The sequence below is a fragment of the Pteronotus mesoamericanus genome, unplaced genomic scaffold, assembly GCF_021234165.1.
Source record: "Pteronotus mesoamericanus isolate MK-2021 breed Mesoamerican mustached bat unplaced genomic scaffold, CSHL_Meso_final scaffold_167, whole genome shotgun sequence".
In the NCBI taxonomy this organism is placed as follows: Eukaryota; Metazoa; Chordata; class Mammalia; order Chiroptera; family Mormoopidae; genus Pteronotus; species Pteronotus mesoamericanus.
Genome location: NW_026555308.1, coordinates 46,208,904 through 46,229,717, shown reverse-complemented (window position 1 = coordinate 46,229,717; position 20,814 = coordinate 46,208,904). Strand labels below are relative to the sequence as shown.

The 20,814-nt window shown below is 32.9% G+C and overlaps 1 protein-coding gene across 8 annotated transcripts in view; it reads left to right on the top strand.

The window, feature by feature from the left end:
- PPIP5K2 (diphosphoinositol pentakisphosphate kinase 2) overlaps positions 1 to 20,814 on the top strand; it is a 60,472-nt gene that overhangs the window by 18,415 nt on the left and 21,243 nt on the right. For 5 of the 8 annotated variants that reach the window (XM_054590005.1, XM_054590001.1, XM_054590003.1 and 2 more), the window contains exons 9-21: positions 1,309 to 1,430; positions 2,543 to 2,644; positions 3,706 to 3,792; positions 4,567 to 4,642; positions 4,730 to 4,839; positions 5,566 to 5,651; positions 7,574 to 7,699; positions 7,841 to 7,962; positions 8,234 to 8,416; positions 10,773 to 10,914; positions 11,760 to 11,983; positions 13,306 to 13,433; positions 14,010 to 14,124. In XM_054590005.1, coding sequence (XP_054445980.1) covers positions 1,309 to 1,430; positions 2,543 to 2,644; positions 3,706 to 3,792; positions 4,567 to 4,642; positions 4,730 to 4,839; positions 5,566 to 5,651; positions 7,574 to 7,699; positions 7,841 to 7,962; positions 8,234 to 8,416; positions 10,773 to 10,914; positions 11,760 to 11,983; positions 13,306 to 13,433; positions 14,010 to 14,124 — 1,623 coding nt within the window. The remainder of the gene's footprint in view (positions 1 to 1,308; positions 1,431 to 2,542; positions 2,645 to 3,705; positions 3,793 to 4,566; positions 4,643 to 4,729; positions 4,840 to 5,565; positions 5,652 to 7,573; positions 7,700 to 7,840; positions 7,963 to 8,233; positions 8,417 to 10,772; positions 10,915 to 11,759; positions 11,984 to 13,305; positions 13,434 to 14,009; positions 14,125 to 20,814) is intronic. The other 3 variants (XM_054590006.1, XM_054590004.1, XM_054590000.1) reach the window with 1 other exon arrangement.

Below are 20,814 nucleotides of genomic sequence, written 5' to 3'. Positions count from 1 at the left end.
ATTTATTCAGATATTAAAATTACAGAGGAAAACCTAACCAACAGTAGAGTTAACTGGTATTTAGTGGTATTGTTTAACATCCTAGAAACAAAACTGGTTAGAAGTATTTTTTTTATTTTAAATTATTTATTCTATTGTATATAATTTGTTATTTAACAATATTGCTTTAAAACCACTGAGATTTCAGGATTTGTTACCAGAGCATGTTATAACCTGTCTAGATTAATATAAACAAGTTAGAAGTATTATTTACTCATAGAATTGATGAATGATTATTTATTTATTTATTTTTGATTAACAGTGTCCTTAGTATTCTAGCCTTGACAGTCAATCTTTTGGCCTATTATATGTGATTAAATATGTTCACAAAAGCAATACAAATTTATTTCTTAAAGAAAACTTTACTTCTGACACTCTATTCCCTCAATTACTTTATATTATTAGGCTTTTACTGCGGTAAAGATTTCAATAGAAGTTGTGCAACTTGTGTCTAATAAAAAATAAACTTTACCTTTTTGAAGTTTTGCTTTGGAAATGTAACTTAAAGACAAGTATATATTATTGGTTAGTAAATTCTTTATGTCTTAATAATGTGAAGTCTTATTCATGGAAGGAATATTAGCCTGTAAATACGTTTTACTAACTTCATATAAATCTTTTTAACCTGTATTTCCAAGATTCCAAAAGCCAGGACTTAAAATCACATTGTAATAATATGTGATGATTTGAATATAAAATAGAGGATAAGAAGATTCCTGAAGCTTGAACAGGAAATTCACACCTTTCAAACTGTTTCATTCTCCCAAATAAATTTATTTTGGGTGCTCACAAGTATGTGCTTGTCAGGGTTTAAAAGATTCATGGGAATAATTGGATATTTCTTTTGGGATATATTTTCAAAATTGTTTTTCCTTTATGGTTTTTTTTAAATTAAAGCGATGTAATTTCCACTAGTGCAAAATTTATCAAAGCCTTTCAGTATTTTTACTTTTTTAAAATTAAATTGAAGAACTAGGTAAAATATGCAATTTTTTTGGCCTCCCTTGTCCCTTAAATATTGTTGTTCCACATCTACTTTGTGGTAATGATTATATAGCATGAGTTATATGCATATATCTCCAGAGTACTCAAGTTGCAAATAAGTAATTTCTTTCTTTCTTTCTTTCTTTTTTAACTTATTATGAAGTGAACTAATAAACAGTAATGTACTATTAGGCATTTATGAAATTTGACATATTCTAATAAGACTGGAAAATTGTGAGTCTAAATTCAAATGGAACTTTAACGTTTATAATTTATTTTAAATAGCAAACAGTTTGTGGCTTTGATTTATTACGGGCCAATGGACAGTCCTATGTCTGTGATGTCAATGGCTTCAGTTTTGTGAAAAATTCCATGAAGTATTATGATGATTGTGCAAAAATACTTGGGTAAGAATATTTTCTTTATATTTTTTCTTTACCCTTCTTACAGCTAATGCATACTAGTTATTCAGAAATTAAATAATTGTAAACATCAAATGATTGGGATTTTGTTAGCAGTCTGCAGTAAAAATAATTGTTCATAAAATGACATCTCCAAAAACCAAGAGAAATCATGAATTATACTTTGTGTTATCAAAGGTAGATTAATTTATGACCAGAATAGGTAATGACTTCAAGGTACTTTTAACTTCTTAGATTTGTAAGGAAATAAATTACCAGAGTGAAATAGAAATATTTAGAATTCAGGATTCTTTTGAATGATGATGCTTTCTACGAGCATGTTACTTAAAGATCTTTCTCATGAGATTATCAGGTGAATGTAAAAGAAATTATTGCTGATGGAAATGTCAGTTTTGTATTCTTTGACCTGTTTTCTTATAACTTAATTTAGAAGACTTGCAAGGCAAGAACTATTAAACCATTTCAAAGTATATATGACAAAGTGATCGACTCTTACTCTTTAAAATATGGAGTTAGCTTTTATTATATATTTCAAAGATTTGTGGACTTAACCTTAAAGTGAAATTTGAGGGAGCGTACTAAATTTTAGCATGAATAAATGTTAAGTTAAACAAAACCAAAAATATTTTATAATTACTTAAACCCATTTCCATTGTTAACCCTATTAGTAAAATATGTTAGAAATTTGTTAAAAACAGACATTGGTATTTAGCATAGTTTTATAGGTGATCAAAATTGATAAGAAATGATTGGTGGCCACATAGAAGAGAGAATCTTGGATTTCAGAAACTTTGTAGATTGATGCAGTTATAGTTAGTTATTTGAATCCACTGTAACTTAATTTTTAACATTAAAGTATATAAATAAATACTGCCAAATTTATGGCAATCCCATCAGTGTATTGTGATACACCAGCTTAGAACTGCTGATCTAATTTTTCTTGATCAGGATTGATTCTTTAGGTATTTTTTATGTGCTTTTATCACATAATCTCTAGATGGTTTGACTTTAATTCCTATAACTCTATTATATGTCATTAAGTACTTGGTTTTGTCTTAAAATGAACTACTTTTGATTTTTTTTAATTTTTCTCACAGCAATATTGTGATGAGAGAGCTTGCTCCACAATTTCATATCCCCTGGTCAATACCCTTAGAAGCGGAAGATATCCCCATTGTACCAACTACATCTGGAACTATGTAAGTTGGAATATTTTCATTTAGAAACTCCTTGGGTTTTCTCCATTAGTCTGAGTTATTACAAAAAAGATTGAATTTCTGAATGGTTATTAGGTACATCAGTGGGTATGTTTTCATATGATTCGCTTTGCAGATGGAATAATATATTATACGCTTTTACAAGGATTTTTGTAGACTAAAAATCTTTTATATTGTTACAAATGAAATCCTAAAAATGCTTAGATAATTATAGAACTGTTGAATTAAGCCATAAAAATAAAGGACATGACAACAGGTGCATCACTTAAAGCTTTATAGTCAGTTTTCATGCAACTTCGGCACTCTTAGCATGTAAAGAAGAAATTTAGTTATATTTTGAGGAAAATGCAATGGGACCAATATTGCCAAAGTGTTTCATAGCATTCTAGTGAAAGATACTGCTTCAAACTTACCTGTAACTCAGGTGAGTTGATGATATTCTTTACATTCACTGCTTAGGGACTTATGTTAGCATATTAAATATTTTAAAAAGTCCTGTGGCGGAGGGGCAAAAATATTTAATTTTGTTAAACCCATGTTTCTAAACTTATTTAACACAAAATATTTTCAGGTAACTTTTAAAATCCTGCAGGATTGTATTCTGTGATCCATAGTTTGGCAAACACTACCTTAGCATTCAGTTTTTATCTTCTAGTAATTTGATTTGAAAACACTTGTTCTTTTTCCATAGGCAAAATAAATATAGTAAAGCTTTGTTTTGTTTTTATTTAATGAAATTTCATTCTACAATAAGTAATGTTATAGAGCAGCTATTTAATGACATTCTAGGATTGCAGTGTATCATCTCTAGAGAAGAAGCAGATATTTCATAGTTTAGTATGACTCCATATCCAGCTTCTTAGCCTTTTTAGGGTTTGATTTGATTAAAATGAAAATTAGTTGTTACAAGTACTGTTCTTCATCGGGAAGATCTTGAAGTGGTAAAAGATGGCTCTAAATAAATAATTGGATGTTGTGTTATTCTGAATTATACAACACAAATCTTTGTGAGAAAGTTGAGATTTTTTTTGTTTTAATTTTAGGATGGAACTTCGATGTGTCATAGCTGTCATACGTCATGGAGATCGAACACCAAAACAAAAAATGAAGATGGAAGTGAGGCATCAGAAGTATGTCTTGAGAGGAGTAATTTAACACTCAGGAGATAATTTAACATTTTTGATAGATGATTTGCTATTTTGATTAACACATCATATAGGAAAACTGTTTACCACCATTTCTTGGCCGTTAATTTTTAAACTACTGGATGCAAACCTAATCCACTTAAAATAATTGTATGCGTCAGCACCTGAAAATTATTTTGGCAGAGTCCATGAATGACTGTCAGTCTGACCTGGCTTTCATTTATTGTTGTAAATGTGTTCTACTTCATCTTGGTTAATTTTCTCTTATATTGCTCTTTGACAGTCATTAACCTCCCAACCTTCTAGGAGAATATCAGTAGAATGAAAATTTTTGGTTTTTTCTATTTAATATTTAACATGGAAATAATAAAATTTGGAAACCTGAGCCATTAAATATGTGTTGAAACAGATAATTTAAAATATGTATGTGTATGTAGTGACTTCAGAGAACATATATTTTGTATTATAATCATATGTTGTTTCTATCATGAGAAGACTTTTAAAAATAATCTAGGGATTATTAGTTTGAAATGGTTTAGGAAAGTACAGAAGTTTATCAAAGTAAAGAAGCAACATGTTATAGTGAAGGAGGACGAGAAGACACACAGTAGAGCATTTGAAATCCAAAGACCCTGAGTCCCATATCCGTATTTATTGTCATTATAGCTCTATATCTATTATTTATTATCATTGATTTAAGTATATAGTGGTAATATTAATTATTGCAAGTGACTAATAGTGCTCTGTCTTTTTTATAAGATTTTTTGATCTTTTTGAAAAGTGTGATGGATATAAATCTGGGAAGTTAAAACTCAAAAAGCCAAAACAATTACAGGCAAGTGCATTTGATTTCTTGTTGAGATTTAAATTGCTAGTGGCAAAATTACACAAACATTTAATTCTTTCGTAATTTATTTTATAGGAAGTGTTGGATATTGCACGACAACTTCTTATGGAGCTGGGGCAAAATAATGATTCTGACATTGAAGAAAACAAGCCAAAACTTGAACAACTTAAGACTGTGTTAGAGATGTGAGCATCTTTTTGAAGCCCTTAGTTTTGATAACAATTTGTAATGCTTTTTAAAAAAATACGTGTGAATTTTCATGTTAATTCCCTTCACAGTTTGCTCTTTTTGCTTTTTATTGCTGTAGCTGAGGAGACATTAGTGAAAGGCTAATGAGGTTTTTGTTTTCACTATTGAGAAAACAGATGTTGTACTGGAGGTTATTGTTTTAGTTTTAATTTCAATGAGAAGATGAAAAGAGGACATCAGATTTGGATTTTCTCTGAAGTACTACTTAAGATGAAGTCCACATTGCTAACTTGACCACAGATTCAATGCTGTTTTAAAAAATAATTATTTTGGACTATGTTTTAATCAGGCCAAGTAGGTACCACCAATATTCCTATTACAAGCTTTACAGTTTTGACCACTTACAATATTATTTTCTTCATCTTTTTAAAATGTATAGTTTATATTTTTATATATTTCTATACTGTATCTTTCCAAAGTTGTCTAACTTTCCTAGAGAAACTTTTTTGTGTTTTCATTTTTAAGGTGGTTAGAAGGACTACCTATGGTATAGATTTTTTACTAGAATATTTTGAAGAATTCAACAAGGTAATTACAAAAAGAAGAAAGCATTAATATGTAAGGTTTAATTTTTTCTCTAGATGGATTTTAGTTTTTCTCTAAGAGGTCATATTGAACACTTACTGAATATTGTTCATTCTGCTTGCCATTTTGTTTTATAGGTATGGCCATTTTTCTGGAATAAATCGTAAGGTGCAGTTAACTTATCTCCCTCATGGTTGTCCTAAAACATCTAGTGAAGAGGAAGGTGTGTCATTATTAATCCCTATTGTGTTTTAATTATATGTAGGGACTTTCTACTCATTGTTGATTGATTACATTTGGACCCTCTCTGTCTAATAAGTTTGGGGACTAGCATGCTATTTAGTAAAGTTTAGTTAATTGCTTTCTGTCTAGAGTAAAGGGTAGATTTTATTATTTTGAAAACTGCCTAAGACTTCCCTATATTACTCAGGGGTTGTTTCAGAAAGCTTATTTATTTATAACTAAATGTTACTTAATAAGAGTCTTCCTTTTTTGATAGAAGAAGATGAAAAGTCAAGAAGTATGAAAAGACTATTTGAAAAAATACAGAATTAACATGTGGTAAAATAGATATTTACCTCCACCCAATAAATCAGAATAAGCATTTAAGTAAAATTAGTCTAAGAGCAGTGAGCAAAAGTCCATAAATTCATTTACCTTTTAAAAGAAAAATGGGCAGGGGTTAGAGAAGTTATTTCATAGAGAAATGCAGATGCCCAATAACATCATATAATAACAACAATAATTGCTCTTTTCTATCACACTGGCAAAGTATTGCTTTATTCTTGTTTTTTTCAAACTGGTAATAAAGAGTGCTGGTGAGAATATGGCGTGACAGGATTTCAGTCTACCGATAGGAGGACTAAATTGACAAAGCTCTTTGAACAGCAATTTGCCAGTATACGTATAGCAGAAACTTCAAAAAATGTTCATATGCTTTGACCTTAGTTCTGCTCATATGAATCTATCCCAAAGGAGTAATCGGATATTCAGGATAAGATTGATCTATTGGGATATGCAAAATGATGTTATTTATACTAGCGTAAGTTGAAGTAACAGTTATCTTACATGGAAACCAAAGTCCGGCTATGTTGAACTTTATATATTTATTTTAAAATTTGATGTGTTTTTCTCATCATACTTGGTGACTAATAACAATAAGCTTAATTGCCTGTATCTTAATATTTATGATAAAAAACATCCCATAAATAAAAAAGTCATAAATTAATATTGGTCTTCATGGTAAAGCACATGTAACTCTTAACTAGCTCCAGGGGAAAGAGTGATGTTATATCACTTCTGGTGAATCATCATAAAGTCGTTTAGCACTTATGTTGCTTATTTTTAAATTACCTTTTTTCTGTAAGAGAACACAGATATTAGGCATGATAAAGGGCAAGTCAAAACTAAGTAAAGAAATTCACTCTCTTATGGTACCTCCTCTTAAGTCTAAGAAAATGCTTGGTCTAGGAAATACAGAAATTCTACAATTCCAAGTTTTATTTTATTTATTTATTTTTAAATTACAGTTGACTTACAATATTAGTTTCAGATGTGCCATATAGATATTAAACATTTTGCAAGTTAGAATTTTAGAAGCTCTTGGCTACATTTTTTTGTATATCTCACCCATGAATTTAAATTATAATAAATATTAGGCTCTATCACCTCACATCTTTCTAAAAGTTATGCTAATCACTGAGTTCTAATCACAAAAAAAGAATGTATCTTCTTCACTTCAGCTCTTGATATAAAGACAGGATCTCGATCCTGTCATCAGGGAGCTCTTAATCTAGCCAGTGCAGCACAATTAAGTACTCTGAGCATGTACCTTTGCTGGCATACCACTATGAGAACAGTGAAGGAAGAAGCAATCCTTCCTTTCAGAAAACTGGGAAAGAGTTTTACTCCTAAAGATTGGAGGACATTCTGAAATTTTAGGCGGATTTTAACTGGTGGAATAATCAGTATTTCTGACAGAACCAACAGCCTACAATGAAAGGTATGTTTAAGGAGCAAAATAATACGTAAGTGCCATATTCCACTGCAGAAGACAGAGAGTACAAAGGAAAAAAATTATTCTTGGAATGTGTTTGTTTATAAGAAACATTTGACATTTGCTTTATCCATTCACATGTATCTTAGACAGCCGAAGAGAAGAACCATCCTTACTTCTGGTTCTAAAATGGGGAGGAGAACTAACCCCTGCAGGCAGGGTCCAGGCTGAAGAACTTGGAAGAGCTTTCAGGTGTATGTATCCTGGAGGTCAAGGTAAATCTTGGAGTTTCTCTAATTTGGTTAAATTTATACATTGTATTTTTAAATCTTCATTTATTTTGAGATTTATTAAATATTTATAGAAATACAGTGAAATGAAAATATAGCTTAAGTGATTTGAGGATTTATTTTCAGGAGATTATGCAGGATTTCCTGGTTGTGGTTTACTTAGACTGCATAGTACCTACCGACATGACCTCAAAATATATGCCTCTGATGAAGGACGAGTGCAGATGACTGCAGCTGCTTTTGCAAAGGTATATATCAATGTTTTTAGAATTACTAGAATTTTCATTTAATACTGCATTTTAAAATATTTTTACTAAGGCAATATTTTAAATTTCCAAATTTGAGATTTCCAACTAAAGCCCTGAAATGGTAGTGATAAACTGTATTATTAATAAAGTTTACTTATTGTAAATAGTTTATACCTTACAAAATTCAACATGTGACAAAATAATTATGATACTTTCTATTATTTCACATATTAATTTTTAAATCTGTGCTGGTTTTATTTAATATGTTCAGGGCCTCTTGGCACTAGAAGGAGAGCTTACCCCCATTCTTGTTCAGATGGTAAAAAGTGCAAATATGAATGGTCTTCTGGATAGTGATAGTGACTCTTTGAGCAGTTGTCAACAACGAGTGAAAGCAAGACTTCATGAAATACTGCAGAAAGATAGAGATTTTACTGCGGAAGATTATGAAAAGGTGGGTCTTAGCAAACTCTTTTATATGCAAAACATTATACACACAAAGGAAAGTACAAAAACATAAACTTAGCCTTTATTGTATTATAAAACAAATACTCATATAATTATCACCATCCAGGTGGAGAAATAGAACACTGGAACAACTCTAACACCTGTATATTTCTATCCTAATTGCAACCCCTTCTCTTAGAAATAACTGCTAGCCTGACATTTTATGTTGCTCTTTTTTATATTCTTACCACATCCAGAATACTTATATGTTGCAATAATTTTGTTTATTTTATTTAAATCCCTCAATATATCATTGTTACTATTCTTTTATACAAGCAATATTTATTTAGATTTACTTCTGAATTTACCCTTTTATTTAATTACCTTTTACTCTTTATGAATTTCAGAGTTTCCATTTAACATAATTTTCTTTGTGTTTAAAAAATATGCAATAATTCCATTAGTATCAGTCTACTGTAAAATGGCAGTTTCTTTCATTGCATCAAGATGTTGCTTCACTATCTTCTAGCTTCCAATGTTTACCTTGGGAAGTTAGCTATTGATCTTATTGCACTGTTAATCATTTCTTTTTCTTTTTAAATACTCCTCTGGCCACGTAGCATTTTATTTTTATCTTTGGTTTTTAGCAGTTCTTCTATCTTATGTTTAGATATAAATTGCTTTTTAATGTATCCTGCCAATAGCTTAATGAAATTATTGGATCTTTGGTTTCAGTTTCAGAAAGTTGTGTTGTTTTTTTTTTTTTTTCCTTTGGTTGTTTTTTATTTTGCTTCTGTTAACTTTCTTCTGGGTCTCCACATATATGTTTGCTAGAACTTTCTCTTTTCATCTTTTTTTTTCAAATTTTATTTTTATTCTTTTGTCTCTGTTTTATGCTTGATGAGATCTTCTAACCTCTCTCTAATTTACTATAAATCTATCTCTGGCTTTATCTAATGTACTATAAATTCAGCCGGCATAGTCTTCAATTTCAAAGTTTCTATTTGCTTCTTTTGTACATAGAATATTGTCACTTTTCAGTAATATGCAATTCTTTGATGGTTTTCAATATTTTATTTTATCCTCTTGAATATAGGAAGTCTCCTTTCTTTTTGCTTTTTGATAGTTGTATTAGAGTCTCTTCGGTTCCTTTTCTGTTGTCTGTTCTATTGATTGATATGATGTCCAGTTTTCTTGCGTTCCTGAATATCTTTAATTATGATTGGACATTTTATTTGTTTGTGGAAATAAATAAAATATTATTATCTTCCAGTAAGGTTTTTTTAATTTGTTCCTGCCATGTGCCCATGGGCATAGCAATGTAGGATTGCCATAATCCAGTTTCAGAACAGATCTTTTTGGGTAAACAGTTGACCTGACCGTGATTGGCAGTTTGTTGTTGGGTTGGTTTGCTTCTGATTCATTCTCACTTTTTTGAACCTCAAATGTAGGGAGTTTACCAGCAGTCCACCTTGGGGAACCCTGGACTTCACTTTTGTCCCCTCAATCTAACAATACTATTAAAGCTCGACTCCATTTCTCTGCTGTCTATTCTAGATCAATAAATGTCTCCAGTGCAGAAACAGCCTTAAAGGACAGGATCACTCTCTGTATGGTTTCTGGTTCTATAATTCTTTGTTATATTATTTCTCAAATACCTTCAAACAGAAATATAGAAGGTCTTTGCTGGGGATTTTTACTTATTTAAAATTATTAGATTTAGCTCAGCTACCTAGTTCACTGTAACAAAAAGTGGAATTCTATTTTACATTTTTTTATTATTTATAGAAACTAATTTGATGGGGTTAAATAACTTGCCACACTAAGTGTCAACACTAGAATTTAAAACTATGTTGTCATTAATGGCTTTTGTTGACTTATAAAAATCTTACAAAAGGATTAGCATGGTGTTTAAGAGTACCAGCTTTATAGCCACTTTTTACACCACTCTTCACACACCAGTGGTTTGATCTTGGGCTTAAACTCTTAAGTACCTCAACTGGAAAAAGATGATGGTGGTAATAGAGTCTTAGGATTGTTACATGTAAATATGTGTCAAATGGTTAAAACCGTGTTTGTTCATATTGAGTCAGGAATTTGTCAGTGTAAGTTAGAATAAAATGTCATTGTAAGTTATAGTACTTCTGACCTATTTTCTCTGTAGATAATCTCATGATAGCTAAGATTTTTTTTTTAACATGAAATTCCAAGGTTTTTACTTCCTCCTTGATCTTATTATATGGTGTGGGCTGTCTTAATTTGTGGTATGGAATTATTCTTCAGCTATTGGGAAATTTTGTTTATTGTTCTCTTGAGCAATTGTGCATAAATAGATGTAAAATACATACTTTACCCATTTGTAGCTTACTCCATCTGGAAGCATTTCTCTTATTAAATCAATGCATTTAATTAAAAATCCTGTGAAGACCTGTGACAAAGTTTATTCTTTGATACAAAGTTTGACTTCTCAAATCAGACATCGCATGGAAGATCCCAAATCATCAGGTAAATACTATGTTTTTATTAGAGCGTAAAACAAATAAAAATTACTGTAAACATTTTAAAATAAGATGCATTAATCTTAAGAAATAAAGCTTCTCATACCATATATAGGTATGAGTTACTATATATCCAGCCAAAGAATAAATAGCTAAGTTATGGTTGCTTCTTTTTCCATTGCAGCATGAAAGAGAAAATGTTCTTACTTGGTTAATCCTGTAGCATTGCCATACAGCTAAACAGCAAATAGGCAGCATAATAAAAATGAACAAATAACAGGAAGGTGATCTGGGCTCTGGCTCTGAGACTTGCTTGACTAATAACTTGGGCAACTTTAGAATCTTGGATTGCTTACTAGCAAAAGTGGATCCTTTGAACTATTTAATTACTAAGGTTTCTTTCTGGTAATGACTGTCTATTCTGTTAGTTTTGTGAATCTAATAAAAATAGTACATAATAATCTAATTAAAATAATTTAAAAATCCAGAGTTGAAAATGTGTTAGTTTAAAAGAGTTTTCTTGTAATTGTTGTTGTTATTTAAGTGTATAACATATGGAAAGGGCTTTTATAAACCCAGTTTTTAACCTATGTATTTGTACTTCTATTCAAATCTATAAAATATATGGTTGTTAATAGTATATGCATATGATAATATTTCCTAACTTCTTTATTTTTGACATTAAAAAATGTTTCTAATTATCAGTATTTATTATATGCCTATGGAAACGTTTCCTAGCTTCTTAACAGTTTGATCTTTGACATTCAAAAATGTTTCTAATTATCAATTTTTACTATATATTCTTAATAATTTTTTAATTTTAATGTACTAAAACTTTTTATGTTGTTTTAGACATTCAACTTTACCATAGTGAAACATTAGAGCTTATGCTACGTAGATGGTCCAAGTTGGAGAAAGACTTTAAAACAAAGAATGGAAGATATGACATTAGTAAAATTCCTGACATATATGACTGTATAAAGTATGATGTCCAGCATAATGTTTCCTTGAAATTAGAAAACACAATGGAATTATATAGGCTTTCAAAGGCATTAGCAGATATTGTTATCCCTCAGGTAGGTAATTCCTAGGAAGCAGTTTTGTATAGTGTTGTATAGATTAATATTGTGATGTAATAATAACTTATTTAACCACTTTTTGTATTTGGAAATCTGGATTTTTAACATTTTTTTCACTCTTGTTACACTTAAATCCTTGTATATACTCAAGGCTATTCCTGTATCTTCAGAAATCTTTTACCAGTTTTCTTCTAGAAGAGCAGCGTTTGGGAGTATCTATTTCCTCATGCCTTGCTAACAACAACAAAAATTTTCCCTGATGGTTTTTAATTCCAGTATTTTCCTAGTTTATTTATACATATATAATTGCATTTATATCCCTTTTGCATACCTAATTCACAGTCATCTATGTTGGTAAAATTATTGAACCAACAAAGTTTTATTTTAAGGGAAATGACCCCAAGAACTTCCATTTTCATAGGTCTTGCATCTGTAATCGATCAGTCTTTTCTTTGTTAGGCAGTCTTGAGATCTGTTACCCATGTTTATGTTTGGTCTTCTAGGAAGTATGTGATAGCAGGAAGTAGCCTTTAAGTTAAGGTATCCCAGATTGCGCTTAGAGAGAGAGGATTTGCCTATTCCTTTCTCCTCTCCGCTCTCCCCTCCTTCTCTCTCTGTCCTCCCCTCCTCACTTTCCACCTTCTTCCTTTTCCCCCTTCCCATCTACACACACATCACTGTTCTTTTATCTGATGGTTTTCTTTCTACTCCTTTGAATTGTAATTTTTATTAAAATTATGATTACAATTAATATGTTGTCTTGATACTTCATATTATAATTTCTCATAAATTTAATTAACCTATAATAATTACAGATAGGAAATATGATAATTTCGTAGCATGTTTTGCTCTGCACTAATTAAAACTTTAAAAGTATTGGCCAAGTATTTTAAATAATTTGTTATCCATTTTAATCTTTGACATTTAAATAGATAAAAATCTCACTTTTTTTATTTATATTTTTTTCATATGTTTATTGACTATTCTGTGCTTTAATGTTTGTGTCCTTAATCCTTAATCTTTCTTTTCAGGTTGTTTCTGCATTTAAAATTTGCCAGTTGAGTTGAGCTACTCTCTTACATTCATCTATTCATTCTCCCCTCTTCGGAAATTACTTGCTTTTTTTAGTTCCACCAAAAATTCTTTCAATTACTCTTGATAGCTTTAGGTATTGTATACTTAAACAGTAGCAGAAATGTAAAATAGGAGTTGTATAGTGTTCAAAAAAGGCTTATTAGAGTTCTTCAATTTAGCAGTGCATTTGTTACAGCTCTTTGACATTATACCCTTTTGTCTAATATCATGTATTTTCTGCTCAGGAATATGGAATAACCAAAGCTGAAAAACTGGAGATTGCCAAAGGCTACTGTACCCCTCTAGTTAGAAAAATTCGCTCAGACCTTCAGAGGACACAAGATGATGACACTGTAAATAAACTCCATCCTGTGTAAGAGATTATACTGGTATTTCAATTTATAGACATCTATTTTTGCATACTTCAAATCTAAATTACTTTTTACTGTCCCCATGAAATCAGGAGCGTGTCACTTGGCACACTGCGGAAGTGAGGATTGCCTAGGTATTCCTAATAGTTAACTTCCAACCAGGGTTCTTTTTCACTTCAGGTTGGGGAGAACTGAAGTAAACAGGGAAAAGGAATATATGTCATTATTCACATTATTCAGCATGTATCCCACTCAGCAGCTTAAATGTCTGTGAGCTTCTGTGGGACAGTGATCTCTGTCATTGTTAACTAGAGGAGCTACAATGACCTATTGACAGGGAACTTGACTAATACTAACTCTTTGACTAGTCTCAGAGGCCCCAATTAGTTCCAGTTATTTTCATGTTAAAGGAATATTTACTAAGATAATTCCTCAGTTGTAGTTGGAAGAATGATAGATTTACTTATTGTGGCTTTTTACTTACAGTAAGATTATTTCCATTTTACATAATAATTTCAATACTTAACTAAATTTTGACTATATGGATATGTTTTAACATTTTCTGCTTTTAACTTTAGCTATTCCAGGGGTGTTCTGTCTCCTGAACGTCACGTCCGTACAAGATTATATTTCACTAGTGAAAGTCATGTACATTCATTACTATCTATTCTTCGCTATGGTGCCTTATGCAATGTAAGTAAAATAAGTTATTCTAATCTACGTAATAAATACGTTCCCTTGAATTTGTGATCAAATCACTAACATTGCTTTTACTGTGTAATTTTCATAATTCATTATTTACTGTCACTTGTCACAGGTCTAGTATATACTAAGCACTGTGCTAGATGTTGGGAATAGAGACATTTTCTCTTGGAGAAGACCCATTAAAGCAAACAGTGATATAAAGTATTTTAAGTGATGTTATAGGCTGGTGGAGATAAAGAGAAGCTGATGAATTTGAGTTATTTAGGGATTAGAATTTATAGGAGTTGGTGTTTAGTTGGATATTGTGCCTTTTATCTACTATAATTTGTACCAAAGTTTTTTGGCTTAAAACAACCACAGTCATTTTTATCTCTCACAGTTTAAATGGTTGACTGTGATTACTTAGGCAGTTTTATTTTGGGTCTTTCCTGAAGTTGCAGTTGGGGGGTGGCTGGCGCTTGAATCATCTCAAAGTTTCCCTCTCATGTCTGGTGCCTGCTGGTGGCTGTCAGCTGGGACCTTGCCTAGAGTTGTTTGACAGAATACCTATACCTGCCTCTTCCTGTGGCCTGCTTCCTCAAAACATAGCAACTGACTTCCAAAAGTAAGCTTCCTAAGGGAGCAAGGTGGAAGTGCATGGCATTTTTCTGATATAATTTATCACATCACTTCTGGTGAGCTTTGTTGATTGAGGCAGTCCAGAAGTTAAAGAGGAGGGGAAATGGACCCACATTGCTGGGTGAATGGAGTTTCAGTATCACAGATGTGTACTTGCGATTGGATATACCATGGTGGCCATCTTTGGAAAACAGAATCTATTATATTATGTCCATTGACCACACAGTCCATATTTCTTCCACATGCAGAATACACTGAACCTCTCCAATATTCCTCCAGTCTTACTCTGTTAGAGCATAAACTTGACATCTAGCTTCTCTTCATCTAAATCGGGTGCAAATGTGGATGGGGCTCCTTGGACACATTCTTGAGTTCTCAAGAGCATTCAGTCTTAATTCAGAGACCTGTGAGCTGAAGAGACCAATTACCTGTCGTTCAAACACCCAACATACAATGGTGGGATAGGAATAGGATTACTGCTGTAGATAACCTTTCCAAAAGAGGGAAAAGAGAAAGTACATAGTAGTCATTGGTCCATAGCAAATAGGAAACGTACATTGTACATGTTCCCATTCCTTAATCAGGGCTCGGACTTACCACCAGGGAGTTGTGTATGGTTCATGGCTTCCTGCTTTGAGTATGTGATTGCTTCGTCTGGGCCATCCCTTTTTCATAAAAAGTAACTCGTATTTGCAGCTCAATAGTTTTCTTCAACCTGCTTCCTGCCCAAAGAAGTTTGAGTTCCAAAGGTTTATTTATTTCTAGTTTAAGATAGTGTAATTTTAAAATATGCATAAATAAAATAAAACAGTAACTGACTCATTAAACAAGTCCCACAGATTTCTTAAGGATAAGCCCATTTCTGTGTTGGGCTCTCAGTGTGGTTACTGGGGCACAGCACTCAGCAATCCTTATTGCTTAATAGTGAGCATCTGAAAGACATGCTCATAAGATCCTGAGAAAGACTTTTGTATCTTTGAAACATTGATAAAGCATCCCCTTAAATCTTTCTGAGGTCTTAGAAAATGTTTTTACCATCGCACCCATGTTTTCAAGACATTCCTGTGTTTCCTTTTCTCCTAGAAACTACTGCTCTTTAGTTATAGCATTGTTTGTTCTCTGGAGAGGCTGGGAATGAGAACCAGTTGTATTTAACCCTATAGGTCTTGGCTCCTTTATAGTTAACAACTTCCCTGTAGCTTATCTCTCTCCTCCCTAATTTATCACAGGCAGAAGGAGGTCCCTTAACTTTCACAGACACTCTCCTTGAGGTCCTACTAGTGATTACAGGTGTTAAAGATGAGGAAAAAAAGAGAGGAAAGATTTCCATATTTCTAGTGTTGGTAACTTGGTAGATGATCTTATCATTCACTGAGAAAGATCAGATATTAGAAGGAAAGTAATGAGTTTAGTTTTAGGTTGAGTTTGAAGGACTAGTAGGCCAGTGAAGTGAAGAGAACCAGTAGTATGTTAATATGTGAGGGGAGAGTTTGGAGTTAAATGTGTAGAAGTTGGGAAGCTGATATATTAATGACAGCTGATGTAGTGGCTATTGATAAGACACCAAGGGAGTATTTGGAAAGATACAGAAAATGACATTTTAGGGATTGGCAGTGGAACTGATTTGTATTAAAAAGACATAAGTTTTAATATCCCCTTTCTCAGCATAGTCAAACCATTGATTATCTAGAATACAATGTCATTTCTATGTATCAAAAATATCTTTTCAGCCACATCTAAACTAACAAAATATAAGAATTTTTCATTAATTTTCTGTGTATATGCTGGTGTATACACATATGCACATCTATTTTTAAAAAATGATCTTTAAAAGAAAATTCAGATTTTTTTTGTAGTTCTTAAATAAAACTGAAATAAAAGTTCCTAAATAAAACAAAACTGTAGTTCTTAAAAGGCTGAGAAATATATAATGAAGATTTGGTATATGTCTCTAAATTCTTAATTGAGCTTATTATTGGGCCTTGATGAATAGTAATTATCAAAGTTATCCTAAGGCTATTTCAGAGCTCTTTTCCTCTAGATTTCCCTTTCATATGGTCTTTCCGCTTGTTTTGATTTCTTCTTTGTCCCAACAAGGAGGAGCAAACTGACAAACTTTAATAAAAGAGAGTGAGTGAAGAAAAATGACATATAATTAGCAAGGCAAGAGCTTATATATTCGGTAGTAATGATGGGATGTTTTTGGAAAGGAGGGCTATATCTCTTATTTGGTGCCCTTTTGACCTTTTTGTCCTTATTAAGAAGGTGGAAAGAATGTGCAGGGTATAGGAACCAATAGAAGGCCTGTGGTTGGGACATAGTAATGAGTGAAGGATAGAAGTCAACCAAAAAGTTTGGAAAGCCAGTGCCTTGGGGACCATAAGGGGATTGGGAAGCCATTGAAAGGCTTTAAGTAGGGAAGTAAGTGTATTTGGTTACCGTGTGAATAATACATAAGTGGGAGTGGATATAAGGAAACCAGCTAGGAAGTTACCACAGTCATGCAAAGACAAATGGTATAGTTTGAATTAAGGTGGTAGCATTTAGAACCAGAGCTTGTTGAGTATACATTGTATTCGGCTACGTTCTAGAAACAAGAGTTAACTCCATTTTTTTAAAAATCAGTACTTCCAAAATTTAAAAAAAGTTACATGTTTACTAAAGTAGAAATTAAACTCTATACCAAAATGATGTCCTATTTTCTAATTTTTTTAAAATTTAATTTATTTAAACTCTAATCATCCCAACTCATATTGTCTTTATAAGACCCTGCAACTAATATACTTAAAACTTGTTCAGTATTTTCCCAGTTGAAAAGTTTTGATTTTTTCAGTGTGGACTGGATAAAATCTATCACTCCATAATAGATTTTTGAAAGAAGTTTGTTAAGCTCTGGCTGGTGTGGCTCAATGGATTGTACGCTGGCCTGTGAACCAAAGGGTTGCCGATTCAATTCCCAGTCAGGGCACGTGCCTGGGTTGCGGGCCAGGCCTCCCAGTAGGGGGCATGTGAGAAGCAACCACACACTGATGTTACCCTCTCTTTCTCCCTCCCTTCCCCTCTCTCTAAAAATAAATAAGTAAATAAATAAAATTTCTTTAAAAAAGTAAAAAGGTTTCTTATGGAAACAAGATTAAAAACAAGATTTCAGGGAATATACAGTATACAGTGAGCCTTAATTTAAAAATATTTTTACGAATTCTTGAATATTAATTGTATTCAGGAGGATGCTACTAAATATTATCTAATTTTATATGTTCATTAAAACAAACAGCAAAATACAACTGCAACACTATATTAGACATCAGATGATGCTCTTATTAATAATGGGGTATCATAAAGTCTAACAGATCTCTTCACCTATGGAAAATTTTTAGTACTTAATTTAAATCATTTATGGTGATTCATATCCAGTAAAACTTAGTAATGCTATGCTAACTTATGTTTTCCATCATCAATTTTGGAAAAACATGTATACATCTTTGCACATATCTCCATCCCAACCATGGACAACACAAAAACACACACAGATGCAGCTTTTGCTCTGGAGTGTTGCTTAGGTTGGGAGGCTTAGCATTAGAGCATCTAGAGGTGTAAATAACCATTTGTTGAAATGAACCTAGGAATACATGATTATACAAGTCACATGATGTTGGTTTAATATTACTCTTCCAAAAACTTCAAAAGGGGAATGCTTCCTTAGGAATGTATAATGTTTGAAATTAAAAAGGAAATAATATGCTGAAATTTTAAAAAATAAGTAATCAGCATGTGGTTTTGTAAATTTGGACTTTTGGGTATCCACTTTTGTTATTTAAAAGAAGGCACATTCTATTCTAAAGTAAAAAATGTGTATTCTTATTGTATATAAAAAGTGTTGGATGCTTTTATAGATTTGTGATGTTTAATGACATAGATGAAGGAAAGTTATCTGTGATGTACATGTGGTTTAAGTAGACCCATTAACTACTACTAAGTTGAGACTTTGAGTAATTTTATCTTTTCAGATAGAATTTTGTATTTGGAATGCTTGTAATACATGTTCTCTAAGATCTCTTTTAATTCTGATACTCTATGATTATATGTTTAAAGATAAGTGATTATCTAAGTGAAGGTTGAGGAGTGGTGGATATGGTAATAATAATAAAATCTACATATGCCTCTTTCTGCTGATTGCTAAGTATCACTGTGGTGTAATGAGGGATATTTATTGACAGGCGTCTATTACACATACAGACTATATGATGACAGGAAAAAATAGCACTACTCCTAAATGATGACACTATTTATGAAGCATGATACTATAGCGGGTACTATGGGACTTAATGTTAATACCTGCCCCTTACCCTTAAACTTCACTTGTGGATATTGTATTTTAAGAGGGTCTTTATTTTTACTTTTTTTAAAATGTTTTTTATTTTTTAATATAATATTGTTGACGTACAATATTAGTTTCAGATGTATAATGCAGTGATTGGACATTTATACAATGTACAAAGTTATCACCCCAATAAAACTAGTACCCATCTGATACCATACAAAGTTATTACAATATTATTTACTGTATTCCCTGTGCTGTACTATACGTCCCCATAACTGTTCTGAAACTACCAATTTGTACTTCTTAATCCCCTCACCTTTTTCACACAGCCTCCCAAATCCTCTCCCAAGTGGCAACCATCAAAATGTTTGCTGTATCTATGAATCTGTTTCTATTCTCTTTGTTCATTTATTTTGTTTTGTTTTAGATTCAGCATATAAATGAATCATATGGCATTTGTCTTTATGTCAGACTTACCTCATTCTGTACAATACCCTTTAGGTCCATCCATGTTGTTGCAGATGGCAGGATTTCACTTGTTTATGTTGGAGTCATATTTCATTGTATATATGCACCACTTCTTTATCCATTCATCTATTGATGGGCACTTAGGTTGTTTCCATATCTTGGCTTTTGTAAATAATGCTGCAACAAACATATGGATGCATATGTCTTTTTGATTTAGTGTTCTGGGTTTCTTTGGGTAAATACCCAGAGGGGGAATTGCTGGATTCCTGTTTGTCTCTTGTGATAGCTTTTTTATTGTCTATTTTGATACTTAACATCCTTACAACCTTTGTTTTAAACTCTGTATCTGGTAGTTTGCTTGCCTCCATTTTATTTCATTCTTTTTCTGGAGATTTCTCCTGTTCCTTCAGTTTAGACATGTTTCTTTACCTCCCCATTTTGGCTGCCTCTCTGTGTTTGTTCTGTGTGTTTGGTAGAGATGCTATGTCTTCCAGTCTTGGTAGAGTGGCCTTATGTAGTGGGTGTCCTGTTGAGCCCAGTGTGCAGCCTCACTGGTCACCCAAGCCAGGCACTTCAGGTGTGCCTCCACTGTGGGCTGCCTTCTGTTGTAGGTGAACCTTGATTGCTGCTGGCACATCAATGGGAGGGATTTAACCCCAGGGCGATTGGCTGTGAGGACTGGCCACTACTGCAGAGGAGGAGCTGCTGTGCAAGGGCGGACTGCTCAGAGCAGAACTCACTTTAGCAGGGCCCTGGTGCCTGCCAAGTCTCCTTGACTGTCGTTCATGGTGGTGGTTGGGTGGTGCTTTGGTATGGTCTGAGGCTGGCCACCTGGTCAGCTGGCTCTGGCCCTCCCCAGAAGTGCAGGCCAAGATGGCTGCGTTTGTACTGGGTTTGGAGGTATCTGGGAAAGGCCGTGGTGCCACCAACTCCTGCTGCTGGTAGTGCCTGTCCTGGGACCACCTAGCCAGAGGTCCATGGCATGCCTGTGCCAGATGCTGCTTCTTTGGTGTTTGTGAACCTTTGAGATTTTAGGAAAGTTGGTGGCTTGAGCCAAGACAGGCCATTTTTATGGAAAAGCTCCTGGAAGCAGCTTGGATGGGCCTGAAAGTTGGGTGGGGTGGGGTCTCAGGGAACCACCAGAGCTGAGCAAACAGTGTTAGCTGAGTTGATGGAGTCTCAGATATGATACCTGCCAGCAAGCTGTGATGGGAGGACTCAGCAACGAAACAGTGGCCTCTGCCATTCGTCCGTCTGGCAGAAAGCTGCCC